Source organism: Gallinula chloropus, assembly GCF_964237585.1.
Source record: "Gallinula chloropus genome assembly, chromosome: 17".
In the NCBI taxonomy this organism is placed as follows: Eukaryota; Metazoa; Chordata; class Aves; order Gruiformes; family Rallidae; genus Gallinula; species Gallinula chloropus.
Window position 1 is genome coordinate 11,330,437 of NC_140102.1, and position 11,836 is coordinate 11,342,272.

The following is an 11,836-nucleotide window of genomic DNA, read 5'->3' on the forward strand; positions in this document are numbered from 1 at the left end:
TCTAATGTCAACCTTCCTTCCTCTAGTTTTAATCCATTCCCCCTTGTCCTGCCATTGTCAAACATACAGAAACTTGCTCATATTTCAGCATACTCCTGTTGCTGGATGCCAGATAACCAAACTGGATTCCTTTCCACAACCACCAATCAAAAGGGAATTCACACAAACGTCTGAACTCATTGCAGTGACTCCAAAGAAGAAATAAAAGTAGTGGTGTAATAGTCTTTACCATCCTGTATGAATTGTGATTGTCTGGTATTCAAGAAAATCCAGACACAGACTGACTGGTAATAGTCCTGAGTATGTCTCCTGCAGATATCACTGTCAGAATATAATTAGCAATGTGCAAGTTCTCATCAAGGGCACCGTGAGGTGCTTTCTTTTAAATCACACAGAAAGCAGGTGAGCTTCCTGACCATTCAGGATACAACCTGAGGCCTGTGACAGTGTAGAGTTCAAGTTGCATCTCATCCTCTGCTGAGCAAGCAGAAATATTGCAGCATCTGTGAAACATCACTGTGCCCTAAGCAAAAGGCTGAGACCTGTCCTGCCTTAACTCACCATTCTGATGTTTCTTTGCTCTGTGGAGGTTTGAGTATCCCAGCCACGCTTCCATGCACCTCTTCAGCTCCTGGTGCTGATGGTGAGTTACTGCCCTAGTCTCCTTCTGCTTGTCTTTCTGGCTGCATAAATACATCTCTCGCCACTGCAACCAGGCCTGACAGAGCAATGGAGGAGGAAGGGCATAAGTGGAGAATAAAACCAGACAAGATTAGGGAAGTACAACAAAGGAAAGCAGAAGAACACAAGCGATAGGAAATTCCATGTAAAATCTCAAGGTGAAAGCCCTGAGCAATGAGGTTCCACCCCACAAGGGGAAAAAGCCACCACATAAGCAAAACAAAGCAAACAACTGCCAAAGGAATGTCAGCACCAAAAAGGTCAAAGACAAATAATGTCAACATAAAACTTTTTTCCTTTTTTGATACTTTTGCACTTATTCCATTACAAGGCCAAAATACTTCTTTTGGACAACAGGCTTTCTTTCAGACCAAGTATTTTCATGTAAGAGATTCGCATCTTGAGATATAAGATTTTCCAAGTCAACAGTTTATCGTAGTAGAATACTGGCCTCAGGCAGGCAGCGCTGCCACCTCACAGCAACGTCTCCACCTGACAGGAGAGTGCACTGGACCTCTGTGCCTTTCTGGAGATCTAGATGCAACTAGTCTTCGTGCCCTGCTCAAAACACCACAGCAGCAAGCTCACAGGCCTGCTTGCTTCTACCTCTTATTTACTGTGTTTGGTCCTCTAGTGGAGACAACTCCAGTAATTTCACTATATCATATAAGACAGTAATAATTCCTTTGGCCAGCCTGCTTCCTAGCAAGCAGAAGGCACAGATCCAGTTTGCTTTGCCTAGACTTCTTGTAAAGAAAATTTTCTTGAAAAAAAAAAAAAAGAATTGTTTTGACTTTCACAGAATCATACAATCTCTCAAGCTGGAAGAAATCCATAAGGATCATGAAGTCCAATTTCCTGCTCGCCATAGGACTACCTGAAGTTAAATCATATGACTAAGTCTTGCCCATAAGCTCCTTGAACTCTGACAGGCTTGGTGATGTGACAGCTTCCCTGGGGAGCCCATTTCAGCAATCAACCACCTCAGTTAAGAAGTTTTCCTTATGTCCAATCTGAACTTCCCCTGACAGAGCTCCATTCAATTCCCTCACATCCTAATACGTTCTTCTATCAGAAGTCCTGTAATTTGCAAAGCAAGTGAATAAAAGACCCATTTTTTAAATTAATCTGCAACACACCAGTCACACATGCATGCACTTCAAACATTGGAAATGGTAGTGGTTGAAGGTCCTGGGACTTACTCTGAACTGCAGACTCTGAGCCCAGTGCTGCAGAGCCAAAGCATTCATTCTATGTCCAGTGCAGCTCTGGTAGTGTCGTCTTCTCCACACTGCCCACGACACACTGCCAAAACAATGGGACCTGCATTTGAACTGCCTGTAACATAGTTTGGTGCAAGAAATCCCCTTCCTCTCCCTGGAAAAAGGTACAAGCAGCTATCTCCTAATTCATGGTGTGTGGGCTTACCAGAAGAACTGAGACATAGATACACAGAAAAATATTAAAAAATAGTCAAACACAGAACAATCACTTCAGGAAAGGAGAACACAGGTAAAACCCACGGCTGTACAGTCAACCCCTCTCCACTTGTTTCTACTCCGTTCTTACCGCAAACAGCTTCTCTCCCTGAATGCAAGAGCCACAGCCAGCATCTCCTGTTTTGTCCTTCGAACAGCAACATAAACCAGCCAGCACTGCCAGGTCCTGACCAATTTTTGCTTCTTTGCTGTGCACAACAACAAACACACAACAGCATCTTCAGTTTATGCAAAGATCTGGCATTTTGAACCACTCCATAACACCACTTGTCCCTGGCCTCCAGTCCTCTCAACCCACGGTGACACCTGGTGGGAAGCCCTGAAATGACAGCCACCAGAGACACAGCCACCACCATCCACCCTGGCTGAGGGTGTCACACTGACAAGAATCTCAGAAACGCTGACAGCATCATGCCACTGGCTCAGAGCAGCGTGAATTATCAGACAATGTCATTGCTTTGTCTTCAGTGCTTACAGGATAGATAACTGGATAACAACATTCAGTGTAACAACCTCATTGAGTAAGAATTACAGGATTTTCTTTGGTTTGTTTAAAAAAAACAAGAGTTCATCAGCTTTTCAAGAGTTATTCTCTACCACATGCAGAGAAACCAACCAGAAACAAGTTTATTTAGCAGGCTGGTCACAGCTAAAACCAGAAGTGGTGTCACAAATTCCAGGTTACCGCTATCTGCAGTGCACTGCACTTTCTCCTCACAACAGTCTGGCTTGCCAGAACTGACACTACCAAAGCAAAGTTATTAGAAAAAACATATTTTATTTCATGCTACTTCACACTTACACTAAGCCACACTTTTCTTAAGATTTCCTTGCAATCTGGTGAATCAAGTGTTAAACTACCTTCAAACAGGTTACTTAGCCAAGAAGATGGGAAAATAACACAGAACTGCTTTTTTTTTAGGTTCTCTGGCCTCACTCATTAAGAGAGGGAATATCCAGCTAGCCCATCAGTTTGTTTCCAAAGGTGCCAGTCTATATAATATTCTGAGGTGGCATTCATATGCAAAGGGTCCAGTTAACATATTTTGCACATCAGCATGGAAAAACGCCACAGTACCATCTTTAAAAGAGGGTCATCCTCCCCTCCAGGGGAACAGATATTCCCTGAAAGCAAAGGAAGTTGCAACAAATATAGGCAACTTCACCAGTAGAATAAATCCACTGTTGAGCAAAGAATCTACACAGTAAAACAAAGGGCACTTCAAAACTTTGGGCTGCTCTTCAATTGCAAGACACGAGCTGGAATAGCGAATACTGATAAAATATGTGCAGGCAGCACCACAGAGCATTATTATCTAATCTCTATAGCCACAGTAGATCAAATGTTTACTGGAATTCTCAGTCAAAACCCATCTATGTGAATGCATATTGTGATAAAGTAAAAAAGCCACAAACCACCCCAACAAACAAAACCTGCCAAATGACCCCTGAAAAAACAAACAATGCAACTGAGAGCAGATGGAGAGGCCCCTAAGCATATTCACTGGCATCTCTACCTAACTCTACAGCTACACAGCAGTGCATCAGACAGAACCCCTCCCTGCCTGCTTTAGACAGACAACCATCTGTACCTAAAAGCATTAGGCTTTTGGGTGGGAGAGGTCAGTGTGCAAGGGACAGAGATTCTGTGTAAGCATTTCCCCTTGGAAACTCCCATCTCAGAATGTCCCCAAATAAAGGTAGTTACCACCAACTACCAGTAAGTTACACTTACCATGTGAATCTGCAACATAGTATTTGTTCCTCTTTCCCTGTTGCTGGCACACAAAGGCTCTCCAAGCCTTGAATACCAAATGGAGTAAATGCCTGAAAGATGGAAAAAGGGCTGTTCAGTGAAATGGCTACTAATGCCTAGAAGGGGGATTCTTTCAAGCTCAAGTTGCACTCTAAAGATATATTGGATAGGAAATTTTTACATCACCCTAAAATAAGGGCTACAAAACATAAGAGGGGAAGCAAAAGATGAAAATAAGCAGTGAAGACATTGCTCTTGTCCTAAGAGGCACTGCTAGTGTTACTTGCTTAGTGGTATTAATAATTCCTTCAGCATCTAAGGAAAAGCTCTCATACTGCTATATGCACACAATAATCAGAAGTCCTTTCACAAACCTGTAATGGCTGTCTGCTCTGAGGCTGAGCTGCCTTTCTCTGCAAGAAATCCACCACTCCTTCCACTCTCCAAAAGTTCTCTGAAGAATCTTCTGCTCGTAGAAGCATCTAAACAGTTCAAAGATTTGGACGTGGGAAAATTTATACCTGTTTCCAGGCTGAGCAGAAGTCAGTGTTAATGAAGATTATGCTCCCTCTTTTCCAGTCTTTTCTGATTAGATAACAGCATCTAATTGCATTTATAAACCACTACCTTGCAGTGGCACTTTATTCCAAGGTCTGTGAAGCCTGACAAGAAGCAACAGTTTCCTGACTGTAAATACTTCACATAAAGTCAAGGAAGGAAAGAGAGATGTTGTTAACTGACTTGCCAAATGTCTGTGCCAGCTGACGTCAGACCTACAGACAGCTCATACCTTTTATCTGCAGTTCTGTGTTTTACTCACCCAGTTAGCACAGTTAATAATCAAACCTGAATTTTCCTTGCTAATTTTGTAATTTTTTAGCACAACATATTTTATGTGTAGAAATAAACACAAGAGCTGCTTCAGATTTTACAAAGCTTTGCTATTTCCATTGTGTTACTAGAAACAGCATGCTGATCTTCAGTCATCCCAAATTTAAAGCTCTTGCCAAAGAACACTTAAATAGGCTTAAGAACTCCTTCAGCAAGTCACACATTATCTATACCCAACCTGAGGCTGTTCATCTGCTCACGTACCTGCTCCTTCCAATGGATGCTAAACCATGCACAAAATGGATTTGCAGCTCACACAGCACTTGCAAATTCTTTAATCTCAGTTGAACAGTTCCTGCTTTTGTACCCAGATGTAATTAACACAGACCTGACCAGGTAAGAAGTGATCATACATTTCAACTGAATTGTGGACAATTCTCAAATATAGGAGGGCCTGTGTGAGGGAATTAAGATTTTGATCCACTAAAGCTACTGGCCATTATCTACCGTTTCAAGCAATTTTAAAATATTCTCTCATGCATTTTTCCATGTCAAAATGATCTAGAGAGCAGCCTAAGACTAAGTACCAGGAAGTCTCATCAACTGCAGTATAAATACTTTCCAGAAATTTTTCATCTCTTTGTATTTGCAACGGAGAGAAGGAAAACAGAAAGACCCTTGAAAACATACAAGATAACAAAAAAGAAGCACACAAGCTCAGGCTCACAACTTTGGATGACAACTAGCTTAATGAAGTCAGTTGTGTCCGTAGTAACAACAGGATTAAGCCAGAACACTTAGAGATCCCACAGTGAAACACGTATGGCTCCTCTCAACAAGTTGCAATTCACAGCTACCTACCCCAAGCCAAGCTGCTAAGTCATTCCATGCAATCAGGCACAAAAGAAAACAGAAGAAAAAGAAAGAAGAAATGAGCTATACATCAATGTTTTGGACTTGGTACATTAACAGAACATTGCAAACAGAAGCTATGCAGAACTGGAGACACTTAAATCTAAAAAGGCAATTAATTACTGCTTATGTTGCTTGCTGGACTTCATAGGATGGATTTCCCCTCACTCATCCTTCTAAAAACATAAAATAGCTGTTGTCTTGAAATTACACAAAGCCAAGTTAGTGTAAATTCAGTGTATGGGATACAGCAAGAACGTTCACAGGACAGGTTCTGTTCAGCAACAAAGGCAGGCATGGTCAGAATATATCTGATACAGCCCAATGAAACTGGAGAACTAAGGGCCTGCTCTTCCTCTGACTAACAAATGAAGGTCTTTCCACCAGGAATTGCCTCAGTTCCCAAGGGTGTGCTCAGGCAAGAATGAACATGCAAATTACAGCAGAACAGAAACAAGGTTTCCACTCACTGACAGAACACTAACACCAGAAGAGAATTATCTGCCACAGGTATTTCCAAGTCAGATATGAAGCATACAGACATACATTTAAGAACAATAGTGCAAACACTGAAATTAAATCTCCAGTTATAACTTTGAAAAACTGTTAAATTTAAAGCAGGCATTGCAATCATACCCCAGCTCAACTTCATAAAAAACCCCAAAACTTCTATGCATTTAACTAGTAAAGTTTAACTATAAAAACAAACAAAAAGCAGGAGCAAGAAGGATATCTAAAGAAGCCTTCAAATGATCCTAAAAGACATAAAAATATTTTCTTGGCAGCCAGTACTTCCTTTTAAAGACATAAACAAATAAAACATGCCAAGCACTCTTGATTTCCAGAACTTCATCTACCTGACTTTAGAAGGAAGAACTTGTCCAAATGTCTTTTTTGCCCACAGACAGAAGAATTTTCTTGCTAGGTATCTGGAATATAAGAAAAGGTTACTTGTCTTTGTATTCATTCTCTGTTAGTCACCAGACAGCAGTACAAATAGAAACATTTAAGCTAGTTTTAGTAATAAAACTAAGGGTCTGGTTTTACAGAGATCAATATATATATATATATAAAATACTTTGACTCTGAAACCAGTACCTTTAACAGCACTATTCTTCCAGCATAATCAGAGGCACATGTTGCAAGACCTGAATTGGGACATACTTGTTTAGGAAACCTAGGCAGCTGCACCAAGTGACACTAACAAGCTTGCTGCTGATGAACTGGGAAGCCTTTTTGTGATTCAGAAGCAATAATATAACTGTTTCCCCTGATGTCAACCAGCTGAGTCAGACTTGTTTCCAAAATAACTGAGCCAATCTAGTGTTCACCCCTGAAACCAGATCTTCCTTCTTCCTAGCTCCCCCAGAGCAGTTCCACTTCTCTCAACAAAAAAACCCCAAAAGAGGTTCAACTCCCTAATCTGCAATCATGACCCTATCACCCATTTCCACCCCCCCCCTTTTCCAAATGGATTTAAGAGTTAATTGGCTCTCAGAGGGCCCTAATAAGCACCAAACCCAGCACAAGGTAATTAATTAAAGCACACAGCCATGAACAGGACTTCCCTCTTTCAGCAAGCCTGAGTTGTTAGATCACTCCTACTTGTTCAACAAATATTGGGCTTTTAATCTCTAAACAATTACCATGCCACTTTTGTCAAGGTCGCTTCAACAAACAAAAGAAGGCAAGAAACAAAAGAGGAAGACAAGACTAAATCATTACACCTGCCAGTCCCCACCAAAGCATATTGTTAAATAGACATTTTTTAACTTTACATTAGAAAATCAAAAATGTACACATCCAACTGTTGCAATGCATGTCCCCAAGTTACCTCAAGGCATCTTCAGAACTGCCTGGCACACCTGGGAATAAAACCTTGCCCCAGCCTGCACTTGCACCACTAAACCCAGACTTCTTTGGGTCTGATTCCCCTGCTCCATTCAGTGAAAATTACATTTTATGCTTTTCACCTGATTTGTAATTCTTTCAACCTTCTTCCTTGATGACAGGTATACCCAACTTGACCCAGACTATCACGACCTCTGTCCTGAAATAGATGCCAGGCAACTGATGTCTGGGGAGCAACAGATTGCCCAGCTGCAGGCATTTGATGCCTCGGTAGCTGTTGGATTTCATGGATCTCCAGAGATTTTGAACTTTAAAGGAAAGCAGAAATATTTTGTATAAAATCACATGAACTGCAATGAAGAGGCATTCTTTCAATAAATTAATTTATAACAAAGTTACACAATCACATACAGAAGTTGACAGCTATGAGGTGTTAAAATATGTTTATTGCCTCTTTATCAGGCATTCTTCACTGTGGAGTTTTAAAGTTGTTTTCCCCAGACAAGCAGGAAGATACATTTCAGTGCAATCATGTCATGGAGAATTCCTCTCTCCTCTGAAGGTGAAATGAAAAAGCACTAAAATTAATTTGTGCCTCCCCTCACATATGTAAACACAGCAGGGCCTTCAAGAGAAGACCTGAACGTGGGTCTTTTCTGCCTTTTATTCTCAAACATATCATGGTTATTCTGTCCATTTTCCTACTTTAACACGAAATGCATTTATATACACAGTTCTTTTACAAGGAGCTCTACCCTATATTGCTCATTTTAATTAAATGCATTTCTTCTTTAAAAAAAATGAAGTCTAAAATCTGTTTCTGTTTTTACATATTCATCATTAAAAAAGCAAGATTTGGCATACTTTTCCATCATAGTTTATTTTCACATGTAGCTCTAAACTGAAAAATAACAAGGACCTTTTTACAAATGTTAAGTATTTGGTCTCAGTGATTTTCTGAAAACAAGAATGATTTGAAAAATCTAAGCAGATAAAGCTTGCTGAACCAGTTGTACTGAAGCTTCTTTCCCAAATCAAATACTACCACCACCCTGAAAATTTACACATTACAACTACAAACACATTCTTGAACTCCATAACAGGCAAGAGCAGGAGAGTCTCTAGTCTCCCTCTAATAATTAATCACCTGAACTGAGCTAGGAAGAATACATGAGAAAAACAAATAATGTTGGTTTCACAAAGTTACTGGAACAATCCAAGTTTCAGATCTTCAGCTGAGTAACTGCTCACAATATTAACAAACAATTAGGAAGGGGAAAAAAAATCCCAATATTACTCCCAAAACAACTCTCATAGGAGGAAATACAGTGTTACTGATTGTTCCACTTCTGAATTGGTACAAAATATCTTTCAGCACAAGCTCCTGTACATGTTTATTAGGCCTGATTCCCTTTAAACTGTCTAATCTGCTCCAAAGATAAACCTGGTCTGACCATATGTAATGACAACGTAACACTAAGTAGTCAAAAAAAATCAATCTTGGGTAGAACATGTAGAAGTTTTACTTTAAAGTTTAAGGCATGGGAATAATGATTTTCCTACATACATAATTTCTAACAAATTTTTCCTAAATTTGAAACACTGTATGTGCTACACACATGTAGTGCTGACATCCCACATCCAAAGATTTTATGGGAAGTAAGCACAAAAAGTAAAGAGATGAAGAAGGATCATTTTTCCCTTGTTAAATAAGAAAATAAAAGCACAGGAAGAGTAAGAAAACTGACTAACACCACAGAATAAATCTGTGGTCAGGCCAACAACTATATCCAAGTATCTTATGTTCCACTCTCATACCTCCAGCTCCAGAATATCAGTTGTGTATTTGAATGATAATGTAAACCCACATAAAGTTGTGTTTTGTGATGGGTTTAGGGGTTGGGTCATGTGTGTGTTTGTCAGGTTTCGTTAAGAGGAACAATGGTTAACAATGTTTCATGGAGACTCCTAAGGTCTGATATGAGAATAACTCAACTTTCTTCTGTCCCGTGGAAAGCCTGAGATGTCATGATTAGAAAAAAAAAAGTTACAGCTGAGGTCCTTAACACTGCAGCATCTTACACCTGCTTACCTGCTTCTGGGTTTCTCCATTTTCCTATAGTTCCAAGTCTGCAGCAAAGAAATACACTCTCTGCACTGCAGTGTTGTGTATTAGTCTTGGACAAGGTGTAAGTCAGTTCCTGTTACTTGTGATGAATCCATCAAATGGATCCAGGCTAAATGTAGTCTGTGTCTTAGCGAAGACAGGAACTCCACTCACTCAGCCTGCATACAAACAGAACAACTCTAGGTGTTCAACACGAGCAGGATCTGCCTGCACACACTCAGAGCCTCGCTGGCCTGAACGATACTCTGCTGACATAACCTATTGACAGTAAAGTCAAACTGTTTGAATCCTACGACAGCAGCTGTGCCTGCCTACAGCCGTGCTAGGAGGAGGGTGCAGAAACGAGATGGTCTGAAGTTACGATTCCCTACTTAGAGATAAATCCGTAACTAAGGGCGACAACACCAGCACCTAACGCAAGGGACTGCTTTTCCCCTTCCAGAGCCGCTAAGCTCTCCCCTCACCAGCCACAAAGGAAACCCCCAATCCCACACGGCTCCAGCAAGGCCTTCGGAACGCGCTGCGCCTGCCAGAGGTCCCGGGGGAAGGAAGCCCCTGCCACAGCGCCGGGCCTACGAGGAGCAACCCCCACGCGAGGGCCGGAGCAGACGCTGCCCTAAGCAAGGCCTGGCCGCAGGAAAAACAGCCCCATCCACGCAAACTTACTGCAGCCCGCGCGGAGCCTCCGGCAGAGACCCACGCTCTGCGCGGGCATCCGGAACCCCCCGAGGCCGCTCCGGAGCCCCGTCTGGGTGTCGGAGGCCGCGGATTGCCCCCCCCCCCCCCCTCGAGCCCCCTCACAAACGGCTCCCGCTCCCCTGAGGCGCTACAGGCCCCGCGGCGAGAGCAGCGCAGCCTCCCCCTCGGCACCGGCCGGCTGCGGTGACGGCCGGGCGAAGGCGCCGCAGGGGACACCAACGGGGAGCAGCGGGGGCTCTGCCCTCCCTGACCGAGACACGACGCCGTCACCAGGCAAACCACCCGCCCGCTCCCTGATCACCCTCACAGCGGGAGTGCGACAAGCGCCGCCCACCGCCCCCAAGAGGCGCCGGAGCACCGCCCGCTCTCCGTGTTTCCCGCGGCGCCCCCTGGCGGAAGGGAGGAGCGCGTGCCCGCCCGGCCGGTAAGGAGCGGCCGGAGCGGCGCTGACCCGCGGCCCTGGGGCTGCCCGGGGGCCGCAGCCGCCGCCAGGACGCGCGTTCGTGGCCGTCCCGAGCTGTAGGAACAGGGCCGAGCGTGCCGCGCCGCACACTGCGCAGGACGCGCAGCACTTTCCCAGGCACGGGAATTACTCAGAACCAAGCCCTGCGCCACGGTCCCCACACGTTCGTGACCTGAGCGGGTTTCACGGACTCTCACGGGACTGCGGGGGGTGGGAGGGACCCCCAGAGGTGCCGCTGCGAGCGCCCGTGGGCAGCGTCCTACAGACACACGGAGGAACCGAGAGAAAAGCATTTCAGGGCAGGGCAGTGGTGGGCGCTGAAGCGAAACACGCTGCCTCCGAGTCTATGCCTGTGGCGTGTGCCAACAGCCCCCTGGCAAGACACCGCGGCCCACTGGTTGCTCCCGACTCTCTCTGCCTGCATTTGGAGGGGGAAACCTCGCCATAGCTACAGCGTTGCGTTGTGTGTAACGTGTAATACAGCGCTTGGGCGTCTCAGAAAACAACATGGAACGTTTATTTGTTTCATTGCCCCGGTAACCAGCTTTTAATGCCGGTATTCGGTAAAGACCGGGAAGCGTTTTATTCACTGGATCCTACAAGTACTTCCCCCCCCCCCCCCCCCCCACCTCCACTGCCCTCTCTGCCCAAGGAGCCGGGATAACCTGGGCCTCTGCCACCTTTCCGTGGGCAGTGGGTACCGCGGGGCTCCCCAGCACCTCCGCAGGAAAACAAGAGCGACGACCTCGCTCGCACAGTGAATTCCTTAAACTGGCGTTGCAACAGCATTTCTGATCCTTGCCGGCAGCACGGGCAGAGACTTGCCGGGTGCCCCCGAACACGCCACGCTGCCCTGCACACCCATTCGCCTCCCGCCGCCCCGCGCAAACGCCGAATTCCCCATCTGACAGGGGACGGATGGAGAGTGTTTTAAACCACACGCAACCCGACGGGGCGGCGTGCGCGGGGCGCCGGCATCGGACGCCGGCGGTTCTGTACATCGGCACCGCTGCCTC

The 11,836-nt window shown here is 44.5% G+C and overlaps 1 protein-coding gene across 1 annotated transcript in view; it reads right to left on the minus strand.

Moving 5' to 3' along the window:
• Positions 1-11,821, minus strand: part of SFI1 (SFI1 centrin binding protein) — a gene marked incomplete at its 5' end in the record, with an annotated part of 29,049 nt that extends 17,228 nt beyond the window's left edge. The window contains 9 exons of the mRNA XM_084272061.1: positions 562-718; positions 1,884-1,986; positions 2,251-2,368; positions 3,916-4,007; positions 4,311-4,418; positions 6,537-6,608; positions 7,653-7,838; positions 10,489-10,928; positions 11,450-11,821. Of these exons, the coding sequence (XP_084128187.1) occupies positions 562-718; positions 1,884-1,986; positions 2,251-2,368; positions 3,916-4,007; positions 4,311-4,418; positions 6,537-6,608; positions 7,653-7,838; positions 10,489-10,928; positions 11,450-11,821 (1,648 nt within the window). The remainder of the gene's footprint in view (positions 1-561; positions 719-1,883; positions 1,987-2,250; positions 2,369-3,915; positions 4,008-4,310; positions 4,419-6,536; positions 6,609-7,652; positions 7,839-10,488; positions 10,929-11,449) is intronic.
• Positions 11,822-11,836: the final 15 nt, after the last annotated feature.